Source organism: Liolophura sinensis, chromosome 12 (assembly GCF_032854445.1).
Source record: "Liolophura sinensis isolate JHLJ2023 chromosome 12, CUHK_Ljap_v2, whole genome shotgun sequence".
NCBI lineage: Eukaryota > Metazoa > Mollusca > Polyplacophora > Chitonida > Chitonidae > Liolophura > Liolophura sinensis.
The window spans coordinates 20305204-20318316 of NC_088306.1; the positions used below are offsets into that span (position 1 = coordinate 20305204).

Sequence of the window (13113 nt, forward strand, 5' to 3'; positions counted from 1 at the left end):
GGAGGTACACAAGTCAAGTTCCACCGCAGGGAGCAATCATTTCACTGCCGCGATTGAACTTGTGATTGTTAGTTGACACAGGAGTGATTGTTGCGCCAAAAACAAGCACATCTCCTCATATCTCTTTATTTTTATGTATGACATCTCACTGCTTAGCTGTATTTCCATGAACTAAAACTGAAATATATAATTTTGCAATAAAATAAAGGTGTGTCCCCGGTGATGGACACGTGATATCGAAACCTTTTCCTGTCACCGCCATTTTGAAAGTCGAGAAACTGATAACAAACCACTAAATGTGGCTTGTTGACGAATGCTGGACCAGATTTTGTCTACCTGCAAATCATTGCTAGCCTGACCTGAAACGCACATTCCAATCTTGACGGCTTTGCGACCGTCGTTTGCGGTTTGAGTTAAATTCTCGATTTCCCTCCGTGGGAGGATCTTACTTCACAACGCTGACCAACATGCCGGTTCGAAAGCAAGGTAAGATAACAATATACGACTCTCTTTACTCGCATGGTTGTTCTTCGTTTGACTTGAATATTGCTCACTCGACACGGTCCGTTATGCTTGTACTAAGTCTCATTTTCACGTTCATGTTGCGTTGAGAAGTACGAAATCAAAACAGATAATATTGCATTACGAGTTCTAAAAATGCGCATCTCAGAAAACATAACAGGTAATGTTTTACGATTTTACACCCTGGTGTGATCCATTATAGCGACTTGCTGACTGCGTACATGTTACACACTCTGTGCTGTTGAGCTTGACCTCCCTAGCTGGTTTGCAATGGCAGCCATCTTTGAGGTAAGTTTGTGTATTTCCCACTGGGTGTCCATTGATAGAGGTGTCATAATCTGGGCAGAGGCCCTTGGCTGGTAAGGGCAGAGACCATTGGCTGGTAAGGGCATACAATGGGCAGATTCAATATACACAAACTTACCATTGCAAACTGTCTATGCATAATGCAGAAACGGAAACCAGAAGTAGAATTGACTCATTGATGAAAGAGAAATAAACACCTGCTGATTTGTGAATTGTTTGAGCTCCGGTGATTAAAATATCTATGCAATATGCACTGCATTTAGTAGGACCTCACCCCACAGCATTCTTAGGCATTTTGTGCTTGATGATTTACAAGACTAAGTTTATTGGTTTATGTAACTCCATAAAAATCATTTCAGAACAGAACTACATATATGTATAGTGGTAGGTAACTGTTACATGTATACTGCGAGATTAATGGCATTGTTTAGGGCCCGTAAATTGTAAGGTTATGGCAATTAAGGATCTCTCATTGAATGGGTATTTAAACAAGTTTCCGATGGAAATTTAAAAAGTTGCAGAACAAAGTACAGTGTATACTATATAAAATATACATAAGAAATTAATGAGTGCTTCAAACAAATCCAAACAGCCTATTCTATGTAATTAGAATATCTAAAAAGTTGAAAGTAATCACCCTGTTTGTGTTTTTTTTGTAAAGGAAAGAGACCAGTTTTATTAGAAAGATGATGAGTATATGAAAAAGCCGATAGTCCATTGTACGTGTATATGGGTATGCATAGTGTGATTGTATTCTTGTGGCTATAAGAGTGACTTGTATATGTAAATTTGAATGATCTAATCAAGTGACCGCTTTCATTATGCTAACAATTAAACAGTGTAAGACCTGTTGTGAATATATGTCTTTATGGAAATTTCATCAAATTTGACAACAGCTGTTATAGGCTGGTTGGTATAGATTTGCTCAGCTTATGGCAAAAGTTTTCCATCTGACAGTGAGGTCAAGTGTTCAAAGCCCTTTCCTGCAGGATCCACTGCAGCCTTGCATTAGGAGGATTGTCAAATACTTGATGTGGTGCAATGTTTCCTGTTCCCAGTCTGACACTCAAAGTACATGTTTTCTGGGTGCCTTTTTTTTTGTTTGTCCTGCATGATATGAATACAAATGAGGATAACCACTGTTGAAGCTGGATATCATGTTTTATGGGACAAGTAGGTCAGATTGCCTACAACGTGTACATGCATGTGTGGAGATACTTAGACATGTTTTCTATATTATGGTCGTTATTTCGTACACTTTAGGGAAATAGGGCTGGCCTATTTGAGATATAAACATTCACATGTTTTTTCAATCTTCAAGTGTATGTAAATGTAGTTACTCTAATATTCAACCTTTCCGCATATGAAAAAGCGACTAAGGGGGTTAGCATGCCGGCACAATGATCCAGGAGCCTCCCACCAATGCGATTGCTGTGAGTTCAAGTCCAGCTTATGCTGGCTTCCTCTCCAGCCGTACGTGGAAAGGTCTACAGCAACCTGCGGATGGCCGTGGGTTTCCACAGAGCTGTGCCCAGTGTCCCCCCACCATAATACTCGCCGCCATCATATAAGTGAAAAACACAAATAAATAAATAAAAGTACAAAGGTGATTGTCATTTCCATACTGCATTATTCTTATGGCTGTGGCAGTGGTTGGCATGGCTTGCTTATGTGATCTTACATGAAGTAAGGCCTTGTATGCCAAAGGTCTGTGGTTTACCTCATTAACCATACTGCAAATGGAAAACCTTGAGTATGGCATTAAATAACAGTAAAATGTATGGATAGGCATAGCTTGAATTTATTTGAGGAGAAAAAAAAGTCTAGAATGAAGCTTTAATTCTGAAAACTATACAACTGCACTCACAACATTGTCTAAATTATTGACTTTCCCCCCCCAAAAGTTAGAATAAAAAAGTGTTTTTAGTGTAGATGCCAAACATGAATGAATGACGTCATGTGCCTGTGATGTTACATTTAAATGTATTTGAACATACCTGTATTTTAGTAATTCTTAAAAAAAAATCTTTGTTGGGCCTGACCCTGTTAGAAGAAAAATTGGGTTGGTTGTTTGGTAGTGAATTCTTACTTAATTTTCCGTAAAATAAATATTGGGATTGAAAAAAATGAACATTGTGGTAGAAAAAACAACACTATCAGATTGATATTCCCAATAAAAACTTTAGGGAAATGCCTTTTTTTTTTTTTTTAGGATGATCCAGAGGACATTGTACTGAATTATTTGTGATGTTAGAGTGCCCACCGTGTTCCATTGGAGATGAGGGCTCAAGCGTACACTAAATCTTCAACCTTTTCAACCACTTTAGCAATTTTTTCAGCGGAAGTTATGCATTCAGTTATTATGAAAAGGACACAGAAAATGATTTGTTTGTGTCACCCAAGGTGCAAGCTTCATAAAACTGTGGAAATTACTTTTCTACACTCATTGCCCTCCCACTCCCAGAATGTTTCAAAATATTGGTTGCACAGGTGGTTGAAAAGGTTTAAGAATTAGGTTGTGTGACTTGGCTTGTATTTGAAATGCTACAGCTTTTGCATTGTAAATATTTTTGGTGTTTTCTTAAGGTAGTTTTAACATTTTGCAACATTTAGCATTTTTTTTGATTACATACATGTACATCTTGAAGTAGACAACACAGATCCTTCTTGCTTAGAAAGAGTGACCTGCTAGAAGAGTGAGATAAGTACTGTAAATAACCTTAATTGATGTCCATGATTCAGTTACTCATTTTGCATGATTCTGAGAGTTCTGTTGTTCTTAGAAAGGTGTTTTGAGGTTTGTTAGGAAGGTATGATGATGAGTACACAGCTTGAGCTCCAATCAAAAAACTAAATACATTTTAGCATGTCTTAAAACTCCGCGTCTGCCTCATGAGAAAATACAGCCTCTCAAATCAAGCATGACACAATTCTGTATAGTAGATGAAAGTTTTGCTCCTACTCTTACCAGGTTCATTTGTTATAACCTTTAAAGTATACATTAGTAAATAAACAGCTGTTACAGTTAGTACCACAGGTGTGCTGATTTTCGCTTACAGACGAACACAGATCTGTTTAGACATACATGTATGTACACATGCCACAAGGCTGTTGCTTACTGGTGCCAGTATTATTGTCAGAGATGGCGCATATTTACATATTATCTGATGCGCTCATCACAAGATGACAAGAAACATAAGCTATTTGCCCTATGATTTAATGCTCTAGTGTATTGGATCTGTATTCATGTATAATTGATCGGTATCTGTGTGTATGGCTTGTTTACCTGGGATCCTTGACCAAGCTGACTCTACAACCTTTAGAGGGATTTTTTTGTACATGTCGGCAACATTTGACATATGTTTGCATGTACATAGGCTTTGTCACAGTTTGAGAGCATTTATTCTGTGTAGATTGGTGATTGAATGAGTTTCATAGACACAACAAGTTAGCTAACATATTTATGTGACCTTAAACAAACCTTTTGTGGAAAACCAGCTCAAGATAAATTGGACACCAGTAGGGGTTACAAATTTGTGACAGCGCAGTTTCTGGTATATGTAAGATTTTTTTCTTTATCCTCTAAGTCATTAAACAGGTAATGAACTTTCAAAATTATGGGGTTTTTTTTTGTAGTTTATTTATTTACTTTTATTCGTTATCTTATAACCTGTTTGGTTCAAAAAACATCATTAAACTGTAAACATGGCATTCTACTGTGCTATAAGGCAGCAACTTCATGCATGGAGAGCTACTGTGCTAAAAAAAAAACAAAAAAAAAGCAGCTTCACTCTCAGAATACCGTTCATGATCGCATAGGGATACTCTACAGGGGGCCTCCATGGCAGGGGGAATTAGCACACCTGCACCGCATAATTAGCACACCTGCACCGCATAATGACATAGGAGCCTCTCACAAATGTGGAAACTGTGAGTTCAAGTCCAGCTCATGCTGGCTTCCTCTCCAGTCAAACATGGGAAGGCCTTCCAGCAACCTGCAGGTGGTTGTAGGTTTTCGCCGAGCTCTGCTCGCTTTCCTCCCACCATAATGCTGGCTGTGGCAGTATAAGTGAAATATTCTTAGTACGGCGTAAAACACCAATCAGAGAAATAAACTTCATCCCGTAAAGTGGCAACAGTGGTAAAGGAGTTAAGTACAATAAGCTGAATCAGCATGACTTTATAAAGGTGAGATTTTGTTGAAAATTATGCCTTTTTGCCACATTTCTTTGTGACACCTCCCATACACACACCCACATCCCCTCCTGTGTATCTTCTAAACCTGCGTGAACTTGTGAGACTCCTGAAACTAAGATTCGGCTTATAGTCACTGCTTTGAGGATGAAGACTTTGGATGGCTTTTTCAATAATTCAGAGGCTGTAATTGATGTCAGATTGATAAAGGGAGTATTTACCCGTTTTGAATGATATCTACATGTGGTAAAACTCAGGTCGCAGACGCTGATGAGCACTAGCAGGTGCACATTGGGCAGCTCAGCGCCTCCAGTTCTGCTGCTGATGCGATCTGATTATTGTTTTAGATCTAGTTGATACGGGAAGGCACATGACCTGCATAGTGTAAACCGTCTTGAGGAGGTAATGAATGGGTTTTGAAAAAAAATGAATAAAAAAGAAATGAGTTCAAACCCGGATACTTGCTGCTTAAATTCTGTCTGATGCAGCTTTACATGTTTGATTCGATGTTAAATTGTTTGTGAAAAAACGAAAATTGAATGTGACACTAAATTGAGAATTTTTGCATTTTCTAAATCTAGAAATAATGAATTGTGTACTGGGGATTTTCCTGTTAAGTGATACGAATCAGTAGTGATCATTTTGTTCTCGTTCTGAACTTCAAAGTTTATTGAAGTATTATGCTTTTGTGGATTAGGGCAGCCTATATATTTGCACATGTAAAGGGCGTCCCAGAAGTCGTGCACCATCCTGATTTTCTTTTTTATTCTATGTTTCAGATTTAATACTGATTTTAAATTTTTTTTCTCTCTTTTAGAGTTAATTATGGCTAATAAACTAACAGTACAAGAAAGAGTTGAATTGGTTTTTATGTGTGGAAGAGATGGGGCAACGCACCACTCTGTAGCTCAAGGATTCAATCTCAACCTGGATGGTGCGCGACTTCTGGAACACCCTGTATACCATAGCAATGAGAAAAAAGGCAGTAAATTACTAAAGTAAAAAACGAACATTGATTTGCAATCACAGTGCTCCAAGTAAATGATTAGTTGCTTACTGTAAAACACATATTGCGATACCACATTTGTGTGCATGTTCAGACTCTGTATGCACGTGAAGAGTTATATGTTAACAGAGTTGGTATTGTATGCATACATGTGTAAGTCAAAAGTGACTCTGACTATCTGGAACGCGTATTACCGTTGGTCATTGTCTGCAAATGGCCACATTCAATTAATGTTGTGTTTCTTGTCCCTAACACTTGTGTAAAGCTATATAGATGCACAGGAAACTCATGAGCATTTTGCTACACATATTTAGCGGTCTTGAAATCTGTAGTTTTGTGGATTCTACATTAAGCCTGGAAATAACTATCAGTTGTTGCAGGACATAATTGCAAATCCTCCAGCTATTCGCATTATGAAAATAGTTACAATGTTATTTACATGGCAGTTTTTTCTTGTACCAAATAGTCAAAATACTATTTGATGGGGAGGACAGTGTCCTTGTCTGGCTGCTTATTTCTAGACTTGTACAGCAACGTGTTAGCTACAGGAAAAAAAACTTGAAAAAAAAAAGCCTCTGAACTTACATGTAGTAAGGCAGAGGAAAAGAAACACAGAAACATCTAAACATGGCCTTACATGCTGATGTACAACATCTATGCTGTACTGCTTGTACTTTTCCACGTATCCACATGCCCTACACGCTCTAGTGACTTTGTGAGAAAGTATTAATAACGTGGGATTTTTGTGGTTGTTTGGCATTGAATGGCTCAGCGTCTTCTTTTTTTACCTGCTGTGGTATGTGACCTGACCTAGGGTAAGGGCAGTTGTGACCTTCAGAGGACTTGTCTTTTGTGAATGAACTCCTTGCCATTTTGTATTACAGCACTGTCTATATATTATCATATGGGAAAGGGCTGTGATCTGGTGGTTAGAGATCCTTGACTTCCAGTTACTAGGACATGATGCGAGTTCAATCCCTTGGACAGGGAATTTGTAGATTGCACCTGTTCTCACTGCTTGTAGGGCCGCAGTGATAACAAGTGGCCCACAATGCTCTTTGTGCACTCTAACATTCTAACAGACCACCTGCCCTCCACCAATGTGGTGTGAAAAATTTGTTAGTAAGACAGTAAACAACAATGAAACAAATAAATAAAACAAATATTTGTTATACATTGGAGATATTCTAAAGTAAGAAGTTTTAAATATGTGTAATATCAGAAGTCCATTACCTAGAAGTATACAACTTCCCTATAGCTAGTCTCCATGGCATAGTACATTTTATGTCATCTGTAGAAGCTCACGCCACGTGGTGGAGAAATATGCCAACCTCTTGGGTGGAAATTGTGAACTGAATCGTGAGAAATCTAATTGTAAACAGCAGCTACTAGAACTGGCCACACCTTGAAACCGAAACTCTGTTTTTTAAAAACTACGATTTCCCTGATCATTGTAGCTTTGCTATGTTAAGAACCCACTGACCATTTCTGTATTTCCAAGCAACTATAAAACAATTATTATCAAAGACATTGTTGTCCTTGTACTAAATTTTCTGTTGTTGTAATTTTTTAAAGTCTATTTCAACACAACCCGCGCTTGGAACCTATCATGCATCAGCCGTTTCTCAAACGTTTGCTGCGCAATAGAGAGAGAGAGAAAAATACATGGCTGTGCAGATGTGCCACATGATGTGTTAGAGATGGAAGAAAAGTGTAAAGTGCTGTGGAGACTAGCTATAAGGAAGTTGCATATTTCCAGGTAATGGACTTCTGGTAATAGGCATAATGTTCAGAGCTAGTAACCTGGATAGATGTACTTAATATCAAAGAGACATAGAGAATATCATAAGAGACATAGAGAATCGCAAACACAGCCTCTCCTAATGTCAGGAATGGTTTAATCTTATTTGACTTTCAAAAAATTTGATTGATTTCCAAACTTGAATTACGCTTATGCTTAACATGATACGACGGATGTGGTTGTAATTATGTTACACAAAGTACGTCTACAATTCTTAAGTCGCGACCTGTGTTCAGTGAACTGGTGCTGTATGCTAGATGGTGATCAATGTGGCTTTTGCCTAATTTACTTATACCGACCTGCTCCTCGCAATTTATCGGGAAAATATTTTATTGGTTTATTGAATTTTTGTGTTGTAACTGAAATGCTTTATTCGGTTAATGCTCACATAATCTTTTTACCTCAAGGCAATTTCGTTTTACATCATTATAAATCGATGGTGCTGACCTTGCTGAAAATAAACTCATTTGTCATGTTTATATGTAATTGTATATTTTTTTTTGAGGCAAAGAAAAATCATCCAAAAGAGCTTGTGTAATTCTAATAGAATATAATAAACTTTTTTTCTTTTTGTCATCAGACTGACAGTTGAGAAATAGATTAGCCAACCTGTCCTTCATCTTCAGTTCATAAAGAAATTGAGTGTGTTGATATTGATTTTTGAATGAGAGATGCGGTTTTTACTTCATCAAAGTTGTTCAGATTATAATCACAATACATCAGTTATTTATATGTTCTTTAATTGTTGAAATTCTCATAAAGTAACATTTTTTAAATTTTTTTCGTCTTATTATCTTTGTTATTATAAAATGCATCCTGGTTCTAGACAATGCAATAATGAAGACCTCTTTGTGGTACTGTAGGTTGTATTTTAAAGAAATAAACCTGCAGGCGTATGCGGTAGGGAACTGTTAACATCAGCAACCAAATCAAGATTAGAGATGGTTTTTTGTGTGTAGAAAGGCTGAGTTTGTTGATGTGCTGAAGAATGGGAATGCGATATGATCAGATATATTCTTTTGATCAAATAAGTGGACTAGAGTATTGATTCTGGTGGAATCCTATGCTGTAGCAGTTTAAATTATCAAGCTGAGAATTAGGTCTGCTGTTAACTTCATGCAACATTGTTTATTTGGTGACTGCTTGACCTAGAATTTAGCTTTCAGTTTGATATGATTAGTGTCACTCTTTGTGTACACATATATATATATACACATATACTAATGCATTTCACCCCAAAAATTTTTTATTTTTCAAGTAACACATTTTGCTTAATTCCAGTTCATTTGTCTGCCTTGTGGATTCTTGTGAAGTTTCATTAATTGTTTATCACAAATACCAATTGGTGCTGTCTAAGAATTAAATCTTTTAAGCATTTGGTGTTGGCCGCCGTCGTATAAGCGAAATATTCTTGAGTATGGCGTAAAACACCAATCAAATAAATAAGTAAATTTTAAGCATGTAGCGTATACTTACTTGACTTATAATTTAGAGCACTGTGTAATTTTCTGAATCCAGTTTATATTTACATAGATTTTTCTGTCAAACATTAACATATGCATATTTTCATAGTATTTTTAATCCCCATATTTTCATGGGGATTATTATTCTCATATGTTTACAATGTTTGTTATTGTCATTTTTTCATTGTGTTTGCAATTCCAGTGTTTTCATGGTGTTTGCAATCATTATTCATTTTCCATGGTGTTTATACATATAATCCCCATATTTTCATGGTGTTTATACATGTAATCCCCATATTTTTCATGGTTTTTGCACATGTAATCCCCATATTTTCATGGGGATTGTTATTCACCTACATGTATTTTCATGGTGTTTACGGCAGCTGCATGGCTGAACACTAAGTGTGAACATTTCTGTTACCAGGTGTCATGCAACATTAATCCCTTTATGTTGCATGACACCTGGTAAATTTTCAGGTGTCTAACCATACTGAATATTCATGGTTCTGACCTCACGCTAGATAAATCAAAGCAGAACGAACACAAAACAGGTTTAGCGTAGCACTGATAAAAGGTACATCGAACGAGACTCACCAGAGTATTGACAATGTCACTTCGCTTATAATTGTCATTAGTGAATTACATGCAGGCTTGCGTGTCCCACTGCCCTCGCCATGGCTGCATTGTCATGTCATTTTGTTATGACTGGTCCACAGTAGATTATGTTACGGGGACATGACAAGGTGTTCTCATTGGTTCATTTTCCTTCTGTATTATTCATTTTTCTGCCTTAACACATTCTTATTCACTTGGGAAAGGCCTGGGCAAGAGGGCTGAAAGCTTTTCAAAGTAAAACATTTAACATGAAGATAATCAGAAATTTGACTTTTATTTATTCAGCATAACACATTTATGCCTCTTAAATAACAAAATATCAGTCATCAGCTTGGTAGCACTCTGTTACTGAGTCAAAAAAAAAACATCACACCAACAGAATAATACACCTACTTGCATGTAGAGGCTTTGTTTTTTCTTGTGCAATATTCATGCAGTGTGCAATATTAAAGTGAAACTAGTCCCAAAAGGGTTTGAATGTACATGTATGATAATTTTATTTACTAATCTTGGCTAACATTGACCTAACACTGCACTATGAAGATTAAAATGGGAAAGTACATTTTGTACAATTCTGTACATGCAGATACATATATACTGTACAGAAATTGTCCAGGTCTGTAAGGATTGTTTTGTCAAGTTTTAAACCCGAATCACTAATTTCCTGGAAGTTGCAATGTAAGGTCCGTCACGTGTTAATATATGTACGTAAGTACACTATACTATGTACATATAAAGCGTAATAAGTCATTTTAATAAGCAGGCTGACACGTTGAATATGGTGTTTCTTGCTTTACAAACATTGTGAGTACCCTCATTCCTCCGCATTTTTTCTTGTGAAAGAGCAACTTTTAGTGCAGTTTATGCCCATTTTTATTTTGATTTGGTAGACCAAACTGCATTGATTGGATTGGCCAATTTCAGGGCTTCACAAAAACTATAATTTTATTATTCTACACGGAGTAATGCCGTCAGAATATGGTTAAATATACACCTTGCAAACATGGGAAAAGGTTGAAGAATTACAGTATATATATACATGTAGGTTAAATACTTATGAGAAACTGGTTTGACTCCGATGCAGTGCCTTTGTTTCAGCTTTAAGAATGTGTTTCCGACTTTTACAAATGTGTTTCCAACCAATGTAATATTCACCTTTCTTAGATTTCACAGTGTGATGTCATCTTGTTTAAACAAGTGCATATGTAGCTATAGGTTAGCGGTGATGCGACTCCAATATCCCCAAAGTGCATCAAACCCATGCACAGCTCATGACTCTTCCCCAGTGGTTTTGGGGCTCTCGATCAACCTTAGATCTATACTCTAGATGTAGAGATGTACAATGTATTTGACCGTGTGGAGGTCGCCACCCTGGGGTCTGTCTGGGAGAGGTTAGTCCCGTGTGACATTGTGTCAGAACTGTCACTATGGATGGACCGTCTTGTACTTAGGGCTGCCGGTGGCCCTCCGCCATCATCATACATTATTCGGAGAGCTACCGGCTGGATCAGACAGGCAGATGGTTTGCCAGGCAGTGGAACCCAAGATAGGAGTAAACAGTTTAGGATGTGTTGTTTCAAATACAAATCGAATACTATGCAGATAATAATGGGCGGCTTTTATTTTCACAGATAATGTGATGGACATTCTTAAAGAGTACGTAATAAGATTAGGTAATAGGTATACTGTGGTGTTATGTATTGACTTGACCCAGCAAGCTTTTAGAAAGTTTGTCTTGCCAAGGGTCCGTGGTTTACCCGAGCCCTCCAGTTTCTGGCATTTATGTTGGCCAATAAAAACAACAAAAATTCTTCAACTGCCTATGCCACAAATATGGTGGAACATTCTGAGAGAACTGTTGGGTGTAGAGAAATAATACACCTATTTTTGTGAGGCACAGATCTTTAATGACTCGAACATTATTTTCATATGCATAAATTCAGCTAAAAACAGTGTGTTAGACAAGATTGAAGGTTTGCTCTTGAAAAGGTCAAAGATTTATAGTAGGTGCAATGTGGTATACAGTTGTTGACTTCTCAGGAATACAAATGTGTGTAGAGTGAAGAAAACAGAATGTGCTTTCCTAAACGTAGTTCTACTGTAACACTGCAGCCATATCCATGTTCAGAGCAGCCAATATCCCAGTAGCTTGTAATGGTAAGCCAGCCAGCACTTAGGGGCTGCTGACCATGGTACTTTGGATCAATACTGCGCTGGCAGGTGGCAGAGGTTGGCCATCTGGTAACACCTCCTTACCTCCCCCTTAGCGGTCAGTTGATGGACAGCCTGTGTCCGCAATGGTCAGTCTCTGACCAATAACCAACGTTTAAACCTCAGGCGTGATTTTGGCACCCTGATATGATTAACTTTAGCATGTGATAAGTGCATTCCATTAGCACTGACCACTCATTCTCTGCTGGGACATTTATATGGGTCACACACCAAGAGCAATATGGAGTACGAAAATCTCAGATAAATACTACAGAGTTAAATACTACAGTGGTAAATTCATTTACAGGTCATGCATCGCCGTGCCATGGGGCATTGGGCCGTCAATGAATAACAAGATCATACTGAAATGTGTGCGTATTTTTATGGTGTTTAAGTAATAATATCAGCTTTTTTTGTGTAAATATGGTTATAATTGTAAAACATAGAAGCCTTTGATAGCGGATCCTGCACATGTTCGCTTTTAATACATGTATGTACATGTGGTTGCCAAATAAAGCCCGCCCAGAAGCCTCTCACAGTCGCTGTGAGTTCAAGTCTAGCTCATGCTGGCTTCCTCTCCAGCCATATGTGGGAAGATCTGTCAGCAACCTGGGGATTGTCGAGGGTTTCTCCTGGACTCTGCCCTGTTTCCTCCCAGCATAATGCTGGCCGCTGTCGCATAAGTGAAATATTCTAGAGTAAGGTGTAAATCACCAAACAAGTAAATAAATAAATAAATCAAATAAAGCCCTAGACATGCTCGAGAGCAGTAGCCCCAGACACTCTCATTTCATACCCATGTACCCTAATTCCTCAACCTTTTTGCCAATGAAAGAGCAACTTTTAGTGCATTTTATGCACATTTTTAAGTTGATTTTGGAGACAAAACAACGTTGGTTGAATTGGCCAGTTTCAGGGCTTCACAAAAAGTTTTATCAGTCAACACAGAATGATGCTCAATGCCTTCAGCATATGCTTGCTGAATGAACGCCTTG

The 13113-nt window shown here is 37.7% G+C and overlaps 1 protein-coding gene across 2 annotated transcripts in view; it reads left to right on the plus strand.

The window, feature by feature from the left end:
- Positions 1-265: 265 nt before the first annotated feature.
- The window catches only part of LOC135479111 (disks large homolog 1-like), a 137887-nt gene continuing 125039 nt past the window's right edge, over positions 266-13113 (plus strand). For both annotated transcript variants that reach the window (XM_064758839.1, XM_064758840.1), the window contains exon 1: positions 266-486. In XM_064758839.1, coding sequence (XP_064614909.1) covers positions 468-486 — 19 coding nt within the window. In that variant the 5' untranslated portion in view covers positions 266-467. The remainder of the gene's footprint in view (positions 487-13113) is intronic.